Here is a 25545-nt window from a genome sequence, read left to right on the forward strand (position 1 = left end):
TTTTGTTGTTTTTGTCTTGTTTTATTGATTAACAATACTCTATTGTTCTAAATCTGTTGAGTGCTCCTTTTGTGGTGTTTTCACTGTTGTATTGTTTGAAGTCTTGCACAAATACTTTACATATTGCCTCTGAGTTTAGTGACTGCTCTGTGCCAAGCTACCAAGGGGGTGAGGACAGGTTAATTTGGGGTTTGTTTGTGCCTTACCCTCACAAGCATTGTGGTTGCTGCTTAACCAGGGCTTACCCCCCAGTTAACCAACAACCCAATATCTTAAAGAAAATATCTGGCAGTATTGCCGTCCATGCCCATCTTATTCTTTTCTCTCTCTGTACCTCTTGGTCTTTCTCCTAAATTGGAGCAGGAGGGACCATCCTCTCCCAAGTGGCTTGTCTCTTTTTCCCATCCTACAATCCTGAAAACTCTGACCTTGTCTTTCCATACGCTCTTCCATTTTTGTCTGTTTTTCCTCCTTATTAGTTTAGTGACCGAGATCTTTCCATTTTAATTGACAAGCAATTCTCTGTGAATGTAGAAATATTAATCTCCAGTAACATCACCCTTCTGATTCTTAATCTCATCTGACAAATCATTAAGGAATACATTATCCATTTAATTGATCAATATCATTTTAACACATCTCCCCACTGATCTCCTTCATATATAACATCAAGAGCTCTCAAATTAATTTGGGTCAAGCCCATTCCAACAAAACTAGATGTTGGGGTTTGTGGTCCGATGATGAACCATGCCACAATGTGTGGACCACAATAAACCTATCGAAAAGGATTCATGATGTATGCCAAACAATTATAGGCAACTCATCTCTTGACACCCACAACATTATATTTGTAGACTTAATTAACTTTCTTCATGCTGGTATTCAATTTACATGATCAGTGAATTCTATAAACATTTTGAATAAACAGACTGTTCTCCATTGTTTGCGCCATGATTGCACTCACCATTGCCCTTGCCACTCCGTATGCCTGCTTACTGTTGGAGTGCCAAAAGTTGGTAACAGTGTCAGAGAAGGTTTGATTCAAGGCATGAATTTGAAATAAGCTGATTCCACATAGAAAGAGCTTTTGCTCCTAATTCCTCTTAGACCCCAATGGATTTGTTTGAGAGAGCCTATGCTTCAGGTAGACAGCTTTATAAGAGAGGTGGTTGATGATTGGTTTGATTCTTGTGATGGGGAGCCAGTAGTTATTTAAGACTAGATGATGTGATCACATTTTCTTCAGGGTGCCAGAAATCTGGCGGCTCCAATCAGGACTTCTCTGATGGGGACAAGTGAAAATTGAGAAATCCCATCCAATGGCTAAGATCTAGTCAACTGATGGCCAATACATAAGCAGCCCTCTTGGAGAAAGGAAGGAGCAAAGGTGAAAGTTGGCCGAATTGGTAATTCTGTTAGTAAGGTAGAAGAGATAGTGAGAGATTGACCCCATAATTAAAGCCCTTATTATGCATGGTTTACATCTCTCTTTCCACTTCTAGCAGTTGGGACCAACACAGAGCCAAGTATAGATGACTACCTTAAATCTCTCCATGATTGAACGTCCTATTCAATTGCATCTAGAACATACCCATTATTGACTTTAATTATCTTTTCCAAATGTGTCTTCCATGTCAATGAACAAAAACTAATCTAAATGATGATTCCTAGATATAGATTTCCTATTTCTGGATAACATTTTCATTACATTTAATTATAGTTTTAACCACCTATTTCTTTATTCTAACACATTTATTCTAAGTATGAAGACTTAAAAGATAACAAGTTTTTGTGACACCCTTCTTAAGCTGCACAAGGGTTCTCTTCAAGGAATAATTATTTTCTGTCATTTGCTTAGTCATTTGCTGGTCACTGTTCTAGTTGTTTGTTGTACCAGCCACTCCTTGTGGGCTGGCTCACACTGCACCCTACACCCATCCAGCACAGGTGTCACATGAGATGTGACCCTGATAACAAAAGGTGGCGGTGCACGTGCAGAGAGCTAGTTCTATACCCTAACTAACTGTGTCTGTGTGCTCATTACTTATGCATGGGGGCCTAGGGCCCCACACCATTACATTGGCGACAAATGGGCAGAGCCCGCTTGTTCAGCCCTTTGTTGTTTGGTGGTTGAGGGGGAAAGTGTTGCCTGTGTCGAGGGCAGCCCCTACGAGCAGGCGGAGGACGAGCTTGATGGCCCGTGGTGCATTAGAAGAGCCCCGGGGGTGAAGGAGGTGGTCGGTACCCACCCCGAACCTGATGCGCCTGTGAAGGTATGCCGGCATCCGACTGCAGAAGGAGCTGCGTGGTGGGGTGAAAGACCAGAGCAATGGCCTGCTGAGGCCCCAACAGAAATGGGAGCAGAGCGAGAGCCCACCCTGCATCACAAGAGACCACTGAGTGGGAGGTGAAGGTACCCCGGCCCATCTGAAAAGTCCGTGAGAGTGGAGAAGAGACGCCCCGGAAGCCCGCAGTGCAGTGGACCTGATCGTGGGACCCCCACCCGGCACCCGTAACAGACAAGGAAAGTGCGGTGGGAGAGTAGAGGCCAGGCTGACGGCGCCCGAAAAAATAAAGGCCCTTCTGCGTCTGCTGTGATGACCAGTCAAGAGGGAGAATGTTGTGTGGCGTAAGCTTGTTTCCCAGGGTGAGTGGCATGGTTGGCGCTGCTGTGCGATGATACAGCAAGTGATAGAACAGCATGGGTGCAATAATACCCATGAGCAGAGGCACCCTGCAGCATGATCGAGGCGCCAGCAGATGAGGTAATAGAGAATGCGTTTAGGAGTGTCTCGTTGCTTGCCACTGGTGCAGGGTAGGCGTTCTGTAGGGGAGAGCCCCTGAATGGGAAGAACATGGCGGCGATGTCTTTTTTAAAACATTTTTTTTATTATTTATTATTCAAAGCAGCAGAATTAGTACACAAGTACACAGTAATTAAATCAATATAGATTGAATATAGTAAATCTGATTAAAAACCATAAATAAACCATAATAGTAATATCTCATTCCTGCAAATATTCCCTAAATGTTCCCCATATACTCAGGCCAATCCTGCGCTTCTTGGCCCCTTTCAAAGTAAACAGACCCCATTCTATTTTACAATAATTGCACATTTTCGCACGCCACAATTCAAACACTGGTGGTTCTTTCTGGAGCCATTCTTTAGCTATACATAATCGTGCTACGGTCATTGCAACAAAAAAAAAGAAATTCTATGTACATACAATGAGTTATCCCCATTGTTCCCAATTACCATCATTGCCGGTGTAATAGTCAACCGTGCTTTCAAAACTAATGACAAGAAATTTTCTAATTCTGCTATAAATCTCGACAACTTATCGCATTTAAAAAAAAATATGTACACTATCTGCATTTTCCTCTTGGCAGCGAAAACATCTGCCGTCATTTTTTGTCCCCCACTTAGCCATTCGCGCAGGAGTGTAATATAGATCAAACATAGATTTTAAAAAAACTGCGCCTTCAAATTTGCAGACATGAGTACTTCCATGGATAATACGATAAGTTTCTCGATATTAATATCTGGTTCCCCCAAATACCGCGACCATTTTAAACTATACTTATCCAAGTCATCCAAGTGATAAGCTAGTAATAATTGATATACTTCTCCAATTCTGCATTGCCGCCTAATTTTTTTTATTAAGGGATGGGGTTGCATGATAAAATTGGCCCGCTGTAGAAAGTCCCTTATCTGCAGATATTTAAAAAATGGTGTCCTGGGGATGCCAAACTGTACAGCCATTTCTTCAAAAGCCCTTCCTTAGAATAAAAGTTGCCTAAGATTCTAATGCCCTGTCTCCCCCATGCAGAAGCAATATTATCCTGACAGATACAAGGTAACAACTTCTCAGAATGCAAGGGTGTATAATAAGAGACCTTCCCAACTTTTATAATAGTTCGAATTCGTTTGCAAACTTTCTGAGCACTAATTAAGACCTTGAATCTCGTGCGCTTATAATAGCTGCCATCCACTTCAGAAAATAAACATTGCCTGGCGATAGGCCCCATTAACATTTCAAAAATCGTAGGTGTATTAGCCATACCGGTCGCCCCTTCCCCCGTTAGTATCCACCGCATTTTTAAAAGAAAGCAAACCTAAAAATACAAAGCCAAGTCCGGGACTGCTAGACCACCTCTCTCCTGGGGTAGAGTCATAAAGCGCATCGCCCGTCTGGGCTTACCTGGACTCCATATAAATTTCCCACAAATTGACTGTAGTGTTTGTAACATAGTATTTGAAACTTCTAAGGGAATGGAACGGAATAAATACAAAACCTTGGGTAGAATCTTCATCTTAATATTATTGCAGCGTCCTATTATAGTGAAATTTAGCCAACCCCATCTATCCAGAGAATTTTTAATATTTCCAATCAAAGAGTTCCAATTTACCTGCATCAGCTCATTAACATCCGATCGTATTAATATACCCAACTATGTTACTTCTTTAATTACTCGGTCATCTACAAACTGAGTACTATTTGAACAGAAAATTTGTGTCTTTAAAACATTGAGCTTATACCCAGACTTCGACCCGAACTCTAACGCTAGCCTCTCAATTTCATCCATTGCGCCAGCAGGGTCCACAGTAAGCACAGCTAAATCATCAGCGTACGCAAAAACAGAAAATTCATAACCATGAGCCAAAAAGGGAGGAATTCGAGCATTGTGCAATAATCGTTCTAAAAAGGTATTTATGTACAAAGCAAATAATAAAGGGGAGCAGGGACAGCCCTTCCGTGTACCTCGGGTAATAGAAACCACACCTGAAAGCAAACCCATTGCAGATATCTTCGCAGTAGGCAACTCATATAATGCCCTTATAGCTGTCAAAAATTTCTGTCCAAACCATTTCGCTCCATTATCTGCCAGAGGTACCCCCACTCCACTCGATCAAACGCTTTTTCCGCGTCCAACAATATTAATGCTAATTCCTTTTTTTCCACGCTAGCCAAATCAAACAAAGTAACAACTTTATTAATATATTCCGTAGTTCCCCATTGGGTAATGAAACCATGCTGGTTCACAGACACCAGGGAGGTAATAACTGAGGAGAGGCGATTAGCCAAGATTTTAGAGTAGATCTTATTGTCGCAATTTAATAAAGAAATTGGCCGATATGACCCAACCAAGTCTGGAGGTTTACCTTTCTAGCAAAAACCGCAATTGTGGCTTCTGACCATGATTTAGGTGGTTTCCCCGCCTGCGCCTGCAGGAATACCTTCAGCATCTCGTCCTTGATAAGCGGAAAAAAAGCCTATACACCTCCACCGGTATTCTATCAGGTCCTGCCACTTTTCCTGCCGTTAGACTTTTTACTGCCCTTTCTAATTCTATCAAGGATATCGGGGAGTCCAGCTGTTCTACAAGCATTGGATCGAATTCTACCACTTCCTCATAACCCATACCATTGTTCCCCCCATCTCCATTTCCGTCTCCATCTCCTTGATGTGTATACAGACCAGCATAAAATTCCTGAAATATAGCGAGTATCTTTTGCGGGTCCGAATGTATCACACCATTCTTATCTTTCATATTCTGAATAGCCCTCGCCGAGCCCTTCATTCTCAAACGCAGTGCCAGTGCTCTGCCTACAGTCTCACCAAACTCATGTAATTGTTGTTTCGAAATAAGATATTTCCTAGCATTCTCTTCGCTCCAGAAGCCAAGAACCCTCGACCTACATATGGCCACTGTATTTAATAACTCAGAAATATCCTGCATACCTGAACCAATACCTCTCGTTAACCCACATTCCGCCCCCCTGAGAGACTCATAATACCCAGCAAGCTCCTCCTTTTGCTTCTTCTGTAGATATAAACTAAGACTGAGCACTTCCCCTTGAAAACACGCTTTAAATGAATCCCAAATTATATCAATCGGTGCACACGTTCTGTTTTGCAAAAAGAAGTCCCCAATCCAAATCCCCATATGCTCCTTGAATTTATTATTTAGACACAATTTCCTGTCAAATATAAAGAAGTTATACAGCTTCCTAGCCCAAACGGCCAGAAGCTCTAGAACTACAGAGGCATGATCCGACGATATCCTTGGAAATATCTCAATGAGTGCACCATTTAATAAATAAGAGGGTGCAAAAAAAATTATCCAACCTAACTAATTTTTTATGTGGATGCGAGATAAAAAACGTGAACCCCAACTGCTGTCCCTTTATTTTACCCCACGCGTCTACCAGCCCATGATCCTGACTTAAATCATAAAGTGCTTTGAAAACTTTGGGTTTTCGTCCAGCGTATTTCTGAGGCCCCTCTAATAATGCCTGGTTTGTCAAATTAATATTAAAGTACCCACACATTATCAGGGGGGCTGGCCATGTCGCTAATTCTATGTTTAAGTCATACAAAAGCCCTGGCTCGTCCAAATTGGACCCATAAACCGTACACAGCGTGAAGTGATAACCTTCTAACTCACACTCCACAATGGCCCACCTACCCAGCTTGTCCGCCAACCTTCGCCCACACTTCACCAAACCGCTAGCTGCTAAAATTGCTACCCCCCTGGTCATACCAAGTTGCCCAGAGGCTATTAATAGCGTAAACACTAGATCTTTCAATATCACTCTATTGGACCAAGGAATATGTGTCTCCTGAATGCAAAGCAAGTCAGGCCGAATTTGACGAACTTCTGCTGCTATTTTTTGACGCTTAGCCCAATTATTAAGGCCTGAAACATTTAGCGTACAAATCTTTATCCCTTTACCCAGTATTGGCAAAGTTATACATCAATCCTCTCTCCACAACCCAAACAGGTCTATAAGAGAACAAATAAAGAAAATACAATGGCTTTACATCTCCCTCTTGTCTTTTATAACCTCTTGCATACACATTTGAATATACAGTTTGCAATTTGTACCATTTCCTGCTGCTTAGAAATTTTTTCCCCTTTTTTACCCCACAAACCCCCCTCCCTGACCCCCCGTGGTCCCTTCCACCCACCACCCTTGAAAGCCCCCCCTTCCCCGACTACCTCACCCCCCTCATTAACGAGGCTTTAGGACTTATGGTCCTTTAGATGCGAGCTCACCACCACCCCCCCTGCCTTTGCCCTCGGGCACAAAACCATTCTTACAACCTTTACACGACACTAAACAGAGAGCGAAAAAGTGGAAAGGAAGAAAAAAAGAGACCAGCGCTTCAATAAATTCTTTAGCCCTATAATCTAAGAGCGTCCTATCTAATTAACTAGTTACACTACATTAAGCCCCAAAATTATTTTGCTGATCTTATTGTCGTAAAAAAACGTGTGCGCTCTTCATAGATTATTTTCATTTTGGCAGGAAACATTAAGAATGCCTGAGCTCCCTTAGCTTGAAATTCAGGAATCCTTTGACGATACTGCCAGCGTAGCTCTACAGATTGCTTACATAAATCAGGGCGCACAAAAAATTCAAAATCACCTCCCCTTAATTTCTTGTCTGGCCGTGCTTTCACGAATACCTCCTCACAGGCACGAAAACTATTGAATGCCACTAATATAGCTCTCGGCTTCGGGTCTCGCTGATCAGCTCTAATAGAGAATGGAAATCGGTGCGCCCGCTCAACCTCCCTATCCCAGTCCCTCTTTGTCGCTTCCGGTAATGCTTTTCTAAAAAGATCAACAATAAACTCCTGGGCATCCGACCCCTCCTTCCCTTCAGGAACTTGCAAAACCCTCAAGTTATTTCGACGGGATCTATTCTCTATATCCGCTAGCTTCCAGTTAATATCTTTTTTGGTAGCCAAATGAGTCTCAATAGCCGTTTTATGTTGAGATACTTCATCCTCCAAGCTGGATATACGTGTTTCTGCTTCATTTACTCTTGACAAAAATTGGGCATGTGATTTGACCAAGCGCCTAACCGAATTCTGCAGTCTACGACAAGAGTTCTGTACCCTTTGGCTCTCTTCTCGAGTTTCTTCCCAGTGCTGCATAATTGACTGGTAAATCAAAGCCAGTGAGATTTCATTCGGCTCTACCTCTGTACCAGACAATAAATCACCCTGTTTCACAGGATTCTCTGAAAGCGTCTCCTTTCCTTCCTCATTCAAACGCAGTTTTCTCACTGTTTGGAGATCATTCTCTGGCTGATCTTCCAAATCCAAGCTGCTATGCATGCTACCATCCCCCATGCTCATGTGCGTTGCATACTGTAGGGCAAGATCCTCTGAAGAAGACATTGACTGCTCTGAAAGAGAATAAAAGTCAGCAGAGTCTGTCTCTGGAATCTGTGGCTGATGTTCCAGAATACCCTGACTTTCCGCTTTTGCACTAGAATCGATTTCCATAGATCGAAGGACAGGCTCCACCGCCTCTATAGAAATAGCCACCACACTACCATTCATAGCCGTTACATCTGTTGCTACATTTGTGGCTTCCATTTCCACTAATAGATGATTATCTGGGGCATTAGGAGTTTTTAAAGTCTCACCGACCTGGAATCCTTCTCTATTTTCAACTGGCTCAACCTCCACCTCCACCTCCACTTCAGTATCCAACTGTACCGGAGTCCCTGGGCTCCCCTCTGGTAGCTGGCTTTGCCCCCTCGTTGCTGTTTTTCAGTATCCTTATTCTTTGCAGCCATAAATAGCTCGGGAATTTTCTTGCCCATTGTCAGTGCAGCAGCCGCTACTTTGGCCCGAGTAGCCGCCACACCGGAGCCTAAATCAGTTACCTTATCCATTGTCTTGACCCCCTTCTCCGTCTGTGCAGCTGCCCTTGCCTTGGCAGACCCGGTTGCATTCTCCACCTCATCGGCTTGCTCCGTCCGCGGCTGGTCCTCCCTGCGCTCGACCTCGTCCACCATTATTTTTCGGCGGCATCTTTCCTCAAAGTGCTTCTCCCTGCACCGAGTCCTCTGAGGGGCCGCCAAATGCAGCACAGGTGAGCCGGTCTTCCAGGAACGCCCCCTGACCTCTGCACCGCAACCACCACGCTCTCAATGCCGCGGAGAGCCGAAGCCACAGCATCCGTTACTGCAACCCGTCACAACCAGCTAGCAATCAGCGAAAGGATCAGCAGACAGATGATTGTAGCTCTGCTGAGGCCAAACTGTAGTTTCACTCTCCTCCCCTCAACTCTAACGACGATGTCCGAGAGGTCCGGCAGGAGTGGTTCGCTCACGCGTCCATCGCGAACGCTATCTTGCCCCTCTGTAGCTCTGCTGAGGCCAAACCGTAGTTTCACTCTACTCCCCTCCACTCTAACGACGATGTCCGAGAGGTCCGGCAGGAGTGGTTCGCTCACGCGTATGTCAAAGATAGGCTGCATGGCACGCAGCGTGTGGAGAGATGCTGTAACCGCTTGAATGGATCAGAGCGACCTACCTCCCCGCCGCCCTAGAGTGGACAAAGTAACGGCCAGTAGGAGGAGAAAAATCAGACTAGGCACGTCCCGGAACCCAGCACTGCAGATGCGGCATGAGGACGGAGTCTTCACTCACCTGCTGTGATAATCAAAGCCACGCAGCGAAGGAGGTGGCATGGGGATCATCTGATGCTGAAATGAGGGGCTGCAAATGTGTAGAGAGAGAAACCCATACCAGCCATAGAGGAGGACAGTGGCAGCCCGCCCTGTGCCAGTGTGTACCTCCTGGTTGCAGGCAGGCGGGAGGAAGAGGTCTCGTTGGGGCAAAGGAATCTCTGGGACAGAGAGAGCAAGGAGGCCCACAGCGTTCGGAAACTGCCAGAGCCTTGAAATTTAAAGCAATACCAAAGGGGATGATGAACTGGGGTGGTGGAGTGAGCTAAAGAATGATGATGGATTAAACCCAGATCAGTTGACTGGGGGTGGGTGTTTGATTTGCTCAAACGCTCCATCCATTATCCCATTTGGTATTGCTTTGTTCTCCCTAAGTTGGCAGGGTATGCCCAGACGTGGGTCCCTTGCTCACTTTGCCACTGGATTCAAGATAGCCTGGCTGATGAGGGTTATGAACCCGAAACCGGTCCCAGGATAATTGTTTCCGGTCCAGGGAAGACATGGCTTGGCAGTTCGGGCTGGATTGTTCCCATGAGGCACAGGGTAAGACTGATTTGCATATGGCCATGTCTGAACTGGGGTGGTGGAATGAGCTAAAGAATGATGATGGATTAAACCCAGATCAGTTGACTGGGGGTGGGTGTTTGATTTGCTCAAACGCTCCGTGCATTATCCCCTTTGGTATCGCTTTGAAATTTAAAGCAGCAGTGGCCAGTGTGCAGCATTGCGCTCAGCTTAAAAGGAATATTGAACATGGACACGGCCGCAATAGTGTGAAGGAAAGCTGCTGTGACCTACAGAGAAGGGCTGACTGATGGAGGGCTGCCCTGCTGGCACGTGGGTGCCTCCAAGAAATAAATAAAACACCAAAAATAAAGAGAGAGGTAAAAAGGACCGTGACTGAGTGCCAACAAGCCAGCCCTAACAGCAGTGTTTTCCCCTCTTCAAATGCAACTTTCACAGGGCCCAGTGGAAAAGGAAACACACAGCAGCACCGGGACAGCTGCTGCAGCTCAACGTGGGGGGGGGGGGATATGTACCTTCCTAAGCTGAACTAGCAGACCCCCAAGACTGTAATGTGAGGTCTGCATACTCAATTAGTGAGTAAGCGCTAAAGGAACTTTATAAGTAAAGCTGCCATGGGCGGGGAAGGAGATATGCAGTGACGCCTCGTGGCCATAGGTGGTCACTGCAGCATCAAGGACAAAGGAAGTTTCGCCAACAGGAGAGAAGGCAGCAAGTCCCTGAAGGACTGAGGGAAGTGCGCAGCAGGTGGGCCCAGTGGTGAAAGAATGCTCCCGCAAGTGGAAGTCAGTGTGCAAGCAGTCCGAAGCAGGTCAGAGAGACAAGGTAGCCTACGAGAGTGAGAAGAGATCGACCTGCCAGAGGTCAGAGAAGACAACCTGCCAGAGGTCTGAGAAGGCGACCTGCCAGAGGTCTGAGAAGACAACCTGCCAGAAGGTCACAGAGAAGATGACCGAGAAGTCTGACAAGATTGACCAGAAGTCAAGATAGAAAAGTGCGAGACGGAGTGAAAGTAAGAACGTCTCAATGACAGGTCTGGTCACCGAAAGAAGAGTATGCAATGTCCTAGGGGTAGGACAGGACCAGGGAGAACCATGCGAAGTGAAAGTCACATGGAGAGGCCTGGCCATAGAAGAAGTGCAAGACCTGATGGGCCTAGACGGTGTTGCGAAGTGAAAGGGCAAGAAGGATGGAATTGTGTGGTATGACGCCACTGCGAAGGAACGTCAAGTAGAAGAGAGAAGAAGAGAGGAGTGTGTCATCTGACAACTCGTACACCAAAAAGTAGAGGTGACTAGGTCCAAGAACATTGAGCATCGAGCATAGTACCTGGAGAACATTGGTGGCACTTGAAGAACCTAGCTATCCATGAGTCTTCGGAATTCGAAGCAGACCTGGTGATGGCAGAGGTGAGCCAGCTGGACCATTTGTGACACCCACCTTTGGGGGCGAACGGGAGACTGGATGGCCAGAGTGCTCAGACGTCCTGAAGGAGAGGATCTGACCACTCCACACCAGACCGGGGAAATACAAAGGGCAAAGGCCTCGGGGATTCCAGTGAGAGCTGGTCCCGCCACGAGAGATGAGTCTACAGCCGCTTTTCCACAGGACCAAGGAAGATGAAGATCTTGTGCTAAGTGCCAGGGGCATCCCATGAGAGGGGAATACCCACGAGGGGGGCATTCTAGTGAGAGAGGGATGTTTACAAGTAATCCAGCAGTCCGTAGTGAGGAGCAATGCTGCCTTTATGAAGATGGCAGTGGTGGCTGGTGATTGCAAAAAGTGGTGAGGCTTAAGTCCATACATGGAATTGTACCATGCAAATGACCTACTTTCCCAAGGCGGGGATGTGGGGTCTACCCCTTGGACTTTTTTTATTGGACTAAAATAATGAACTTCACAGCAGACCCTAGCTAGGAACCACAATTACAATAGACATTTCTGAAAGAATTTCAGTAAATGAGCATGACCTTTCTGAGGGAAATTTGGACCTGGCAAGCCAGATCATCAGAAATTCTGCTTGCAGATGTGTCCATTTTCAATAAGTCGATCTGCAATTATTGTGAGCTGCTTCTTATCAAATGCCACCTGAAAACCAGCTTCACTCGATGCACACCAGTTTAGAAATTAACCATTGGTGACACATCTCCTGTCCATATCCAACACGGTATCCCGATCTGCATAGAACACTGCTTGGTTTTCTCAACTCACAATACATGGCATTTTTGAGGCCCTATTTACAATCTGAGAATTAAACAATTTAAAGGCATATTTTGTTTTCTCTGGTTTAAAAGTGTGTGCCTAGTTTTGTACCTTTGCAGTTCTCTGTCTTTTCCCTGTCCGTGTGTACCCATCTGTCTGTATCAGGGCAGGCGGTGTGTATGTGTCTGGTTGCCTATTTGTGTGCATTTACTGTATTTGTGGTCATCTGTTTTCTTGTGCCTGCTTACAATTTTGTATTTTTGTCTGGGCTTGTATGTGTTCTATTTTTGTTTAGTGCATAGGGATAGCTCATTTTGGGATAGCTCTTTCATAGCTAGTATTGACATTGAAACAGTGCTCTGTGTGATTGTGAGAGCACCATATTCTAAATTAAAGAAAAAGCACTATACAATTTCTCAATACAAGTAAACATGCCCACTGAGTTGAGGAGAGGTGGAAAGAGGAATTTGATCATCTCAATCTCATACTCTGAAGCCAAAAGGTTTAAGAGTACTCATGTTATCCAACAGAATGAAATGTTGACGGAGTTTAACAGGATTTTATCTGTACAATGGAGTCGAACACAGATCCTTCTTGTGAGTGGGCACATTCCTTAGCAAGACAGGGAAGTGAAAGCAAAACAAATACTTAAACAGGTTTTTGATTTTTACTGTGTAGCCACTCAAAAATCAGAACTTACTTTTTATTATATCCCAAAGTGCGCTAATTTACTCATATTGTGGGTCATATCTTGAGGTCACTTTAATGCCTGTTCCGTAGCTGTGGCAATTCACTAGCATTGACAGCTGGGCTGAATTGATTATATCAATTCTGCCGGTATTCCTAAACCCCTTTCATAGCTGCTGGAATACAGCATTTCACCCTGTCCTGCACTAATGAACAAAATGAAAGTGGAAACGGCCTGGCATTCCAGAAGAAGGAGTTTGCAGTATCTCGTACTCTTCTAAACTCTACCCATTTCGTAACAAGGTCAAGGTGGGGTGTGGTTATTGATTCTTCCTACCTGATTCCACCCCACCCTATGACAAAAGGAGAAAGGGTGGGGAAGGTATTCTTGATTGACGTTCAGCCTCCTGCAGCCTGAGCTGAAGAGTGAAACACCGAGGCTAATCTATATAGCGCCGCCCGAAAGAGGAGGAGACTGGGGAGCGACATCACCAGGGATCCGAGGCAAGACGAGGGCTGCAGGTGCATAAGCCCTTTTTATGTTACAGTGCAGCATCAAGACGTACATTTCAGCTACTGAAGATACCTGATGGCCTGTCCCTTGCATTAGAGCAAGACAGTCAGGCATGAACTTAGTTTAAAATGTGTAACTTCGTTTGTAGGTGAAAGGATATTAGTAAAGGGGCCACAAAGGATATGGGCAGAACCCAAATGCTCTTGTGCGCCAGCCGCTGCTAGAAGATGCAACAACAACCAGGACTGATTGGTGAAAACGTGACATCTACCAGATTCACCATCACTCCACCTGCACCGTCACAGAGAACTGGACATAGAGAGACATTGGTGTCGACTTCCACACCTGGAGTCTAAGGAGTACCGGACCTGTAGGCCAATATTTAACCGTGCCAGGCAGAACTGGTGATCCTAGCTGCAGCTGTACCATTGTCTTGTTTCTGCCAGCAGCTGAACAGACTCAGTCGAAGTTCCTATTTATTGTTTTATTCTCTCCCACAGGTTGGACTTTGTTATTCCAGTTTGAATAAAGTTTGGGAGGGACGTAGTGACCTGCTGGTCACTGTTCTAGTTGTTTGATGTACCAGCCACTGCCTGTGGGCTGGCTCACATCCCACCCCACACCCAACCAGCACAGGTGTCAAAGGACATGTGACACTGATAATAAAAGAGGCCGGGCGCACGAGCCCTAACTAACATTGTCTGTGTCCTCATTACTTATGCATGGGGCATTCACCATTACAGTCTGTATTGTTACCTACTACTCTACAGAGCGCGCTGACACCTTTTTATGAATAGACACCTGAATATATAAACAAAAATCATGGCTTGACTTGTGTAGTATGTTTATATCATTACATAATCTCCTTTTCTAATACATGCATTCTCTAAGTGGCATTAAATCCACATTCATTTGTAGGAGGCCTAGTAGCAGGCGTTTAGAGGTTCCATTGGCCAAGTTAATTGAATGGATTCCCTTTTAGGAATGTCAGTTACTGTGTGTAAAGGGCCATTGTCAATCTGAAAAATTGCAAGATGGGTGGCCAAGAGCAGTGCTTTGCAACACATGGCGGAACCACAGTTTCTTACAATGCACATTTAGATGTCTAACCTTACTCGCCAGTCAGAACATGGGTGACCATCCACTTAACTGACTTGAAACTAACAGGCCTTCCAATGGATTGGATCAACAAATGGAGTAGCCAGCGCTTTTACAGTCAGAAATGAATGAGACTGCATTTAACAAGCAATTGGACTGAGTGAGAAAACTCCTGGAGGTGCAGGATGGAGGGAGGAAGGAAGGACTCAATTGGGCTACTAGTAAAGGCATTACCTTGGAATTAGGCAGTATTACGTTCTTACAGTGCAGAAAATGACATCTGCCTTGTGATCGAGTTTACATACATTTATGAAGCCTTGGAAACTGAAGTTGCTATCCTGGAGTTGGCTAACATACATGCTTAAACAAGCTTTACCACAAATTGTCGAAAAAAGCCAGTTTATAGCATATTAATTTGAGACAACTAAGGAGTTACTTCGAGACTAGACTCCGGGCAAACACAATTAAATGACCAGTCTCAGAAAATCAGTATCCTTTAAGCAGCCAGAGGAGGCCATGTAGCAACATCAACATTAGGGGATTACCTGTCTGCATCCCACTTCTGAGATGTATGAAAAGAGCCTGCCTACTTCAGCAATTCGTTCCGCAAAGTGGATAGGCCAATGTTTAGCCTTTGCTTGAGAAACACAGGACCTGAAAATTCATTCTAATCATTCTAATCAGCCTATTTTGTTTAACTGCTAACACTCCCTCACATTTGGGCATACACAGATCTCTATTTCAGCCATCAATTGTTTTGGCAGTGGTACTCTCTCCTTGAATGAAGATAAAGATAAATATCCTCCATTCTGAAGCTCAACCTTTCATACCTGTGCAAGGCCCATCTCCTCTTCTCAATGGACTCAATCTATTTCTTTGATATAAAAGATAACACATGCTAATACAGGGCCCCATTATGATAGTGGGCGGATCGCCACCGCCCGGCTCCGCAGTGGCGATCCGCCCACCATCTGCACCTGATTCACCCCCTCCATATTAGTATGGAGGGGGTTCCGCGGCGGACAGATAGACTGTCCACCACTTTTCCGCCTGCAGACAATCGCTCCGATTGCCTGCTGTGTGGTTTTGGGGCATGATATGGTGGCACCGCCATCCATATTACAATGTGCAATTTTCATGGCCTTTCCATGGCGGCGATTCCACCATGGAAAGGCCAGCGGATTTTGCATTGGAGGCCTGTTACGGCCCCCTGAGGAGGTAGGGGGCTGCATGTGGGGGGTACCTATGGTACCCCCCTACATTGGCATACACAAGGTGGGAGGCACCGCATGCATATTTCACATTGTGGCGGATGCTGCTTACAGCACCGCCAGCTGCAATGTAAAATATGCAGGATGAGACTGCCAGGGTGGCGGTCGCATCCTAATGAGCCTAGCGGGACCGCCGTACCTCTGGCAGTCGGTCTCGTTTACTGTTAAGGTGGCGGGTGGACTATGTCCAACCGCCATCGTAATGGGGCCCTAGTCTCAGCGAATTCACATATCACTTGATTTTCCATATAGTTCCACACACGCCTCTGTGAATGTTCAAATCATCACCATGATCGATTATCTTGACTTAGTAAAAGACCTACTAAATTTACAAATCCTCATGCAAATATATTTTGTCTTCCTTACACACCTCACTGAACTCTGAGATTTGAACACATCCGATTGTATGCTTCTTTCATACTTTTTTAATTTAAATAAGTTCTGATGTAATAAAAAAATCCTCTTAGCTCTGAAAACACTATAAGAACAGGAAATTTAATAGCGCTTGGTCCCTTCACTCCTATAAATATCTGCACCGTTAACTCAACAGTGTCCACTTCATCATCTCAAAATGTGTCACTTTACTTACTAGCTAGCTTGTAAGATCTTCTCAGGGGAGCACCATGTGTCAACTAAGTAGCTGAGTTCAGGACATGTCTAGGTGCTTTCTTTCTCTGTCAGGGAACTAGCTGAGTTCAGCACAAGGGTAGGTAACAGAGGTCAAGGGAATTCAGGAGAAGCGGTTTAACATCTGCTAGTCTAACAACAAAAGGGTACAAAGGAAACAATAGATAAGCTATTTTACAAGATGGGTTGTATGCTACTAGGACAGTGATATCTACGTGGTTAAATAGATTTTACAAGAAGGCTAGGAGCAGATTAGTCTTACAATGTTCAGAAAGACACTCAGCATCTCTTATGGAGCAAGAGGGTTGGGTGGGCCTCTGTGCCAGAGGCACAAGCCTCGGGATCTGTATTTTCGTCGTACACGGGTCCGGACGTCGAAGTATGATACGAACAAGCGCGAAATCTCCGTCCAAATCGTTTCCGGGTCCGAACCGGTCCGTACAACTCAGTCACAAGCAAATCATGGCGCACAATGGAGACGTTTCACGACCGAGCTAGTACGATGCTCGATTCGGACAACCGGATCGAGTTGGAGCGTCTGGCTCGCAATAGCTCCCGGAGTTGGACTTTGGGGGTCCGCATCGGACCCCCTATTACCCGCATCCTTACAACTAGGACACAGAGGGAGACCCATGGGTCCCCCAACACAGGCATGTACGGTGCGGATGGCAATGACGCGTACCCACTGTAGGGGGCGCACTTGTCCGCGACGTACCGATTCAGTCAATGGGAGCCCATGTACGAATCGTAAGACCGGCTCCCATTGACTTCTATGGGAGTCCGACCGAACTGAGTCCGACAGCATACGGCCACATCATACTCGCTTTCCAACCCAGATCGGAATAGGCCCCCAACTAGAACAGGACAAGAATATGCAGCTAGTACAGAAACACAGACATAGGCAAGGAATTTGAATTTAATTTTCATGACAGATCAGGAAGTGTGCAGTCAGAACAAGGAAAAATGCAATCACATGTACAGAGGGGCAGGATAAACAAGAGGAAGAAGACAAATACAATAGCTTTCCAGGACAGTAAAATGGAACCAAGTAACAATGGAAACATAAATCAAAGAGCAATTGTGGAAATATACCATCAGGATTGTGAAAGAACACAAGCAGACTCAGCATCAAGGTCATCAGTGAGACCCTTCAAACTGAGCTCACAGAGTTGAAATAGCCTGAAGCAAGAAAGAGTAAACCAGGCTCACAGAATCAGGGAACCAGTAATGAAGGGAAGGCTGAATTGAGACTTGGGACCCATTAGGATGGCCGCCCAATAGGATGTCCGCCCGCCATCCCGTCGTACAAAGGGACCGCCCGCCATAAAAGCGGGGGTCCCGTGGCTACCATTAGGATGCGCCCACCACAGTGGCGGGCGCATCCTGCATTCCTAACATTGTGGCGGGCAGGGATCTCAGCACCGCCCGCCACAATGCCAGGAAGGCATGTTGTGCACTTCCATGCCTGCCATGTTTTGCATGGAAATGCGGGGGTACCATAGGTACCCCCCATGTGCACTCCCTCCCCCCAGAGTCCCTGTGGGCCCGCAGGCATCTTTCCGCAACCATGGTAATATTAAACCCTTTTCTGCCCGGTCAACTCGTTGACCGGGTGAAAAAGCGTTGGACGGTCTTCCCGTCCGCCGCGGTCCCCCCGCCATAGTGATATGGTGGGGGGGAAATGGGTGGCGGGTGGGGAAGGTTCTCAGGTGGATCGCTACCGCCATGCGGGCGTTGGCGATCCGCCTGAGATCCTTTTGGCCCTCTTGGAGAGGGGTAGACCTGGAAAACTAGGATGCAGAAAACACTGTATACCTACGTAGGCTGTATAACTAATGAGTCATATTAATCACAATTGTAGGATCTGAAAAAAAATGACATTGTATAGCTGAACATCTGTGAAACATGAGAAAAGATAATATACATTTCAGGAGCATAAGTATGACCTTCTGGTAAAGTTCGTCCATCAACAAATGTGATTGGCTTGATGAGCTGCCGACTCACTCTAGGTACTGGTGGGTAGAGGCGGAGACTTTCCTTAATACACATTGTTGTGTATGTCATTTGACCAAGGTCATCCCTGTAAGAAATAAAGTGTAGATGCTCTGAATAATGACTTGTGTTTGCACAGTACCACAGCAACAACTGGCTACATTACAAAACTCTGCATTTTAGATAGTCACATGTTGGGGATTATTGTTTTTGATTTTGTTTTTCCTCAAGAGTGTCCTTTTCAAATGGTGTTCCTGCACTTTATGTTTAGTGGCAGAAGAGAGAAAATGACAGGGCAGGATGCCAGTAGATAGGGAGTCCCTTCCTGGGTCCAGTGCCCAATCCCTGTTCCTGTCCCAAGAGGTGGGGATAGATAGGAGAGATGGAGTGTGGAGGAGAAAGGGCTAGCTCAGGAGGGTGGTTATCGCCTGAGTTTAGTATGTGTGTCTGGATTCCCCAGTATGGTAGGATCCAGTGGTGGCAGCTAAAATGTGTCCAGTGCGTGAAGTCCCATTCCCAGTTCCCAGAGTATGGTGCCTGGTGCTCAGTAGGAGGGGTACAGATTGAGAGTTAGAGGCAGTGAGGTACTGTCTCACCAGTCTGGAGGGGGAGTGTGTGGATGAGTGGTGTGTTTCCCTGGAGGAGTAGGTGTGAGTTCTTTGCTTGGCAAGAAGCTTGCATGGGAGGTGTACCTCTGGTGGTGTGCGGTAGGTCCTGAAGAGGCCCTGGAGGAGTAGGTGTGAGTTCTTTGCTTGACAAGAAGCTTGCATGGGAGGTGTACCTCTGGTGTGCTCGAGGTCCTGCAAAGGCACTGGAGTGTCTCCAAGTGTCCTAAACCCTGTCTCAGGGCCTGGAGGGTCCCTAAGGGAGCGCCAGGTCGGGGGCCTAGGCTGTACTTACAGGTCATTTGAGGAGGATCTTCCTGTGTCTAGAGGACGGGGAGTTTCTGTAACCAGAACTCCTGTGGTCCTGGTGTTGGGCAGTACCGCTCCTAAGTGGAGGGTGTAGAAGTCCTGGTTGAGGGGAGATCGGGGGAGAAAAACCCCAGTGGAAAAGCCAGTGGGTCAGGGGCCAGCCAGAAGGGCTGAGCCCCCCGTGAGGGACTATGGTGACGCCACTTCTGTTTCTTTGATAAGCAGACTTTCGCTCGACACATTAGTGATGTGTCACCCTCAAGGGGGAGCATGCGTGCTCCCCGTGAAGTCCGGGTTCGCTGGGCATTTCCCAGGAGGGGAAGGCCAAGTTCAGGTTGTAGCCTGACCTGGAAGGCAGGGCATCTGTAACCAGTGTCCTGGCCGGGTTGCCTTCTAGGGGTACCCCTGTGAACATAGGAAGGACCCATCCTGTGCTCCCTGACCTTTTCGCACCTAGCGCCGGTAAACCCTACTTGGGTATCTGTTGCGCATTACAAATTAAATATTTAAACTAAACTAACTAAACTAAACCCATCTGAAAGGAGAAGGAACCTGTGTTTCCCAGAAGGGGTGGTGCAGGCCTCGCCGGGATCCTTAGGGTCCCTGGCTGACTAGGGAAGTATTACCCTGAGCAGGGAGGGCCCATCTTAAAGGAAAGGGACCCTGCTCTACAGTGGGAGGGTGCAGAACTCTGGAAGGGAGTGCAGAGGGAGGGCGTCCTCGCCTCTGACCCCGGTGCATCCGGTGATTGTACATTCCAGACCAGTGATGGAGAGAGGTCCTGAACTGGTGGGAGAGTTGTGTTCTGGTGGGTGCTTCCCTGGGAGGGTGCAGAACCCCAGAAGTAGAGGTAGGGTGGGGCATTCTTGCCCGTGACCTCTGGTCAGCCTGAGGGTGCGGACCCTAGGCTGAAGGATCAGTGGTAGTTGTAGCTACACTGAGAGGGAGAGTGGAGAATGGCTATTGTGTGCCAGGGGTTACTGCCCCCCACTCTGTGAGTTTGTCAGGACCTGTGGCATCTGGATGGCCTAAGGCCTGGTCCTGGCCGTGGACAACTAGAGAGTACCAGTGGGGTATCCTAGTTGGGCCAGAGAGTTCTTGTTTGGAGGAAACCATGTGGGTTCATAATGGCGTAGAACCGGAGGGTGTCCCTGTTGTGTGGGCCCGCATCCGTGTTCTATTGCCCAAAGCAGGGAAGCCCATCAAGGGAGTGATTGGTCTACCCTGCATTTTGGCTGGAAAGGGGTTATGTTGGACTTGGCCCTTTTGGCAGGTTAACCCGGAAACTTTTTGCATTTGCCTAGCCTGTTTCTGTAACCTGGTGTTGGTGATTTTAGGCCTCTGTGCACTTTTTCACTGTGGTCCCGTGTAAAGTGCGTGCGCTCTCTGTGTATGTGTGGTGAGACTGGCCTGCCCTCCCATAGGAATGCATGGGGAATATGGTTGTCCATGGTAGTTCCTGATGTGTGGGTAGTGCAGGGGCGAGTTTGGTATCTGCGAACTCGTGAGATTAAATGCTGCGCGATGATGTGCGTGGAGTTATTGTGTCTAATGTGGAAGTCTGTGCAGTGAATGTGAATTAACTGTCTGGCTTGTGATTGGCTGGAGCTGGCTGGTGTGCCTGGCTCCAGGAGTCAGGATGGGTCTGCCCCGGTGGTTAATGGAGAGATCTGCATGTTGATGGGAGGGAGGAGTGCACCTGGGACCTGAATAGGGCTGGACCTTCCCTCCACAATGCTGGCTCCATCCCCTGTGGTGTGTCTGATGTCCCTGACCCACCCTGTGAATAGGGAGAGGGGCTGAGCAAAACAAAGTGCTCAGGAACCAGTTGCATCTGGTTCGCCCCTTGCCAGCACCTTTGGAAACAAAGGATTTAGGTGTATAAAAGAGGGGCTGTGACCCCATGAAAGTGTTCTCTCTGTGACCTAACTTGGAGGGGGCCTGCTGCTGCTGCTAGGCGCCAGGAGGACCACCACTGGGGATCGCCTCCCTGCTGGAGGGCCCTGTGAGCTGGCCCCTGGGTCAGCCTTTGCCCCCCTCCTGAATTCCGAAGGACTTCCCCTGGACTTCTTGCCTGTAGCGCCTGGGAGCACTGTATTTCTCATCCTAAACAAGAAGGCACTTTGGTTGACCTGAGGAGCGACGTCCTCGTGGGCTGCAGCGCCGAGCTGTGAGCGTCTACACAGGGGAACCCCCGGTGTGGAGTTTCCCCCGTGATTGTGTTTGTTTGTGGGGCGGGTGGCCAACCCGCACTGCCTGCCACCTAATTGCCGATTTTGGCGTGGGTGCCCACCCCACATATTTGCCTAGTTTGAAATCCCTAACGGGTGCCCACCCCACCAGGGACTTTATGCCTAGTTTTTACCCCCGGCGGGTGCCCACCCCACCAAGGAAGTTGTGACGATTTTCGTACCCCTAGCGGGTGCCCACCCCACCAGGGACTTTATACTGACACGGGAGCCTGCCGTGTATTGCCCCAACATTGCTTAAAACACCGCTGCCGGCCCGGGAGTCCCAGGAGCACCTCGCCAGCTCCCCGCTGACGTCAGAGGGGAGCCGCGCTGCGATTGGTGCTCGCACCGGGAGTTGCCCGGCAACGGAAGAAACCTACGGAAGCCTGCAAGGGGAGAGGCGCGTGATGTGAGGCTTGCCACCAGCCGGAAGCAGAGATGTGCTGCTGGTCCTGGCGGGGGTCCCTGGTGACGGTGGGAGCCTCGCAGATTGCCCCGAGGAGGGAGAAAGCAGAGCCTGAGGTGCGGCGGGAGCCTACCCCGCATTCCACCAGAAGGAGAGAAGCTGCAGCCACCGGTATCGAGGGGGGCATGAGGCGCATTGTCGGCGCCTGCCCCACTGCCTAACAGCCTGCCTGCAGCTTCCGCCGCACTGCTGCAGAGCGGAAACGGCACCGAAACTCTGGAGCAGCCCAGCAGAACAGAGAGCAGCCCGGTAAGTCGAGACCGGCTGGGGTGGGGGCTTCATGCATTCCAGAGTGCTGCTGAAGCAGGGCAGCATGACCCTACCTAGGTCATGAGCGGGCCCACCGTTGCGGGCGGCTCCAACGTCTAGGGGCACCATTGTTTTCAGAGTCCCCAGAGCGGGACTCCAATGTCTAGGAGCGTTGCCATAGTTTTGAGCGGCCCCGTAGTGCAGCGGGCTGCTCCTACGATCTGGGGGCAAGTTCTTTTTCCTGCTGGCCAACATTTGCCCTAGAGTCCCCGTGGGGGCATATTTTCTTTGGGGGCCATTTGTTTGGAAGTCCCAAGGAGGACTTGGAGGCACATCTTTCATCAAAGTCCCAAGGCGGATTTGGGGGAGTATTTCCTTTTAGAGCGCCCGTCGCTCCAATGTTTCGGGGCACATTTTATTTTGTAGGAGACCCAGAGGAGAGCCAGGAGGCACGCTGGTGCCAGGCTCAGTTTCCCCAGCTGCCCAACACCTAGTGGGCAGTTGCAACGTTTAGGTGGTGCCCCTGCGCCCTGCGCATTGCTGCAGTGGTAGCTTGTAGCCCTGACTCTGCTGGACAAAGGGCGTTTTGAGCCCCTGAGAGGCCAAGTTGGCCTGGGGACAGTATTAGGTGTCGTGCCCTCACTTAAGGTACATGGTTATGCCTCATGTGATTTTTGAGCAATGTGATTACCTACTATGTTTGTGATGATAATTGCCTAATGTGATTTATGCGTAATGTGCAATGCCTTTATGCCTGTGATACCTCTAAATGTGTTTATGCTTAGGAGGTTGTTTTTACCTAGTATGGTTATGCTAGTAAGGTTATGTTTCACTACGTGACCTATGTTTATGGTGACTAGTATTGCGTACTGTGTTCCTACCTTTTACCAGTGGTTACTGGTTGTGTTCTACAGGTGTGATTTTGTGCTACGGTTATTCTAAGTGCTATTCCTACTAAGTGCTATTTCTACTAAGTGCTTATTCTGACGGTGGCCCATGTGGCCCTGTCCTGTGTATATAATCCCCTGTAAATACTGCCCAGTGCCAGTTGGCACAGTGTAATTGTGTGATTATGATCTAATGTGTTTATGGTAATACAAAGGCTATTTTTATATATAAAAAAGTAGAACAAAAATAGAGAGTAAGGAAATTAAGGACTCATCCTTTTCCCTAGGTAATATACTTGTAAACACAATTGGACAAGCCCTTCAATGGAGTTATGCAGTCTATGCTCTTGACTGGAGAAACTCTTCGGGGTTTAAGCGCAAACAACTTCAGGTAGTTTATAGGAAACCCCTCACCCACCTACCTGGTAGGTGGCTAGCTTCATCATCGGGGCCCAGCCGGATTGCCTAGTACAATCCAGCTGTGCTACAACGCCTGAGTTACAGCGGAGCAGGTTGTTTGTGGTATAGAAAGTGAAGTGCTAAGTGAAGTGCGATTATGGGTTAAAAATGTCTCTGGGTATAACCCTTATAAAAGTTTTAATTGCTGGGCCCGAGGACAAGAGTTAAAAACACATGGAGGGATGCCCTTGAGGCTTTGCTATGTACCTCAGTATCCCAAATAAAAATAAAAGGAGGGTCTACTAGTTTCAGCCTTTCGGTTGTTTCATAAGGCTTTCTTCAGGACCAGAGTGATGTATATGACTCACAAAAAGAGAAGTCACTAGGGGAATAATATCAGCACACACCCTAAAGTGTGCTGTGAGTGTAGTGGAAACGTTACTTACGAATCCTCTGTTTTGAGAGTTCCTGAAAAGAAAAATTATGCAGCTGCCAATAGTTATTTTATGAGGTCATGCATTATTTAGTTATCGCGCTCTTTGATTTGTAGATATTGGTATCATGCATGTGACTGCGTGAAGACATGCACAATAATTATCCACAAAAAGACCATGCGTGGCTACAATGTGCCCTCATGGTATTTAAATAGAAAGAAATCTATGGGGGTCCATGGGGTGGTAGGACGCTCATATTTGCATATCGCGTTTTTGTTTGTGCTATATATCTCATCGCTTATTGCCACATTTTGTGTGAGGATTAAAATTATAAAAACCAGATTTGACGTGATTGCGCGTGGCGGTTCTTAAGGATACACATTCAAACATATAGTTAGACAAAACAATGACTGACAAAATGTATAAACTGACAACTTGGCCTCACTTTGACTCTGAGCTAGTTAGGCATCATGGCACCAAGCGTTTTCTGCTACTACTCTGCCGACACTATGGACGGAGAGAACGGGATAAGAAATGGAAAGGGATTACACTTTTAAAAGGCGTCCTGTTTGCTAAAGTGGCCACCGAGCAAGTCGGGTGCCAGTACTCACCTTTGTCAGGCGAGATAAAGTCAGTTCAACCTAAGCAGTCGGTCGGGTCCCGCTGGTGTGTCCGACCCGGCTTCCTGGTTTGTCTATAACGTGATTGTGGGCGTAGACGCGTGTGTTACAGGAGTCACGTGACTCCGCTGGTGCACAATGGCAGTTTGAGCGACTAGAGCACGAACCTGGCGCGTCATGTTTGTTGTGATCGTTAAATAAAGTTATTATTGACAATTGGTGAAGGTTCTCGACCTCAATGGATACATTGTGGAGATTACTGTGTCTATATTATAAAGGGTTAATGATACACTAGGTATTCTACGTTATGATAATGTAACCGATCTTTTAATGAGAGAGTTAGTATGCTGATGCATGTTGTGTCGAATGCAAGCAGATGATAATATGTTTAATTTAGATCGGGGCTCACTTACATTGTGGTTAGTGGCGTGTGTTCTCTAAATGCGGGTTCTTGAGCAGATAGGTTTAGTATAGATATTAAATTACGGTGACTGTGCCAATTTAGTGGGATAGGTCTTTATAGAATTAGCTATTTATTGGTGCACTATAAAGATGAGAAATTAAAATTAATGTTAGTCATTATTGCTAGATGTTTGGATTAGCGTAACTGCTACGTGGTATATTTATTGAGGTGACTGCTGCAGCTGCCTTTATTTTCTCTGTATGCTGTTCCACGGTACATTGTCATTCAGTCCGTTGGTGTGGGTTGATAGCCTGTAAACCCAGCGTTGTTCCTTTTCAAATAACTGATCATGGGTATTCTCCGTATGCTGATCTAACTGCTCAATGATTACCCAGGTCATGCCATTTGTGGTATATCCCACTGTTAGGTAGTGGTCTGTTAGTTTAGTGGTATTTCGTTTACAGCGGACGTTGCTCCTATGTTCGCATATTCTGGTTTTCACTTTCCTGCTGGTCATTCCAACATATCGTA

At 47.0% G+C, this 25545-nt stretch overlaps 1 protein-coding gene across 1 annotated transcript in view; it reads right to left on the reverse strand.

Moving 5' to 3' along the window:
* The window catches only part of LOC144800052 (cytochrome P450 4B1-like), a 178697-nt gene that overhangs the window by 53896 nt on the left and 99256 nt on the right, over positions 1 to 25545 (reverse strand). The window contains exon 9 of the mRNA XM_078671650.1: positions 18366 to 18499. Coding sequence (XP_078527776.1) covers positions 18366 to 18499 — 134 coding nt within the window. The remainder of the gene's footprint in view (positions 1 to 18365; positions 18500 to 25545) is intronic.

The sequence above is a fragment of the Lissotriton helveticus genome, chromosome 1_2 (genome assembly GCF_964261635.1).
Source record: "Lissotriton helveticus chromosome 1_2, aLisHel1.1, whole genome shotgun sequence".
Taxonomy (NCBI): Eukaryota; Metazoa; Chordata; class Amphibia; order Caudata; family Salamandridae; genus Lissotriton; species Lissotriton helveticus.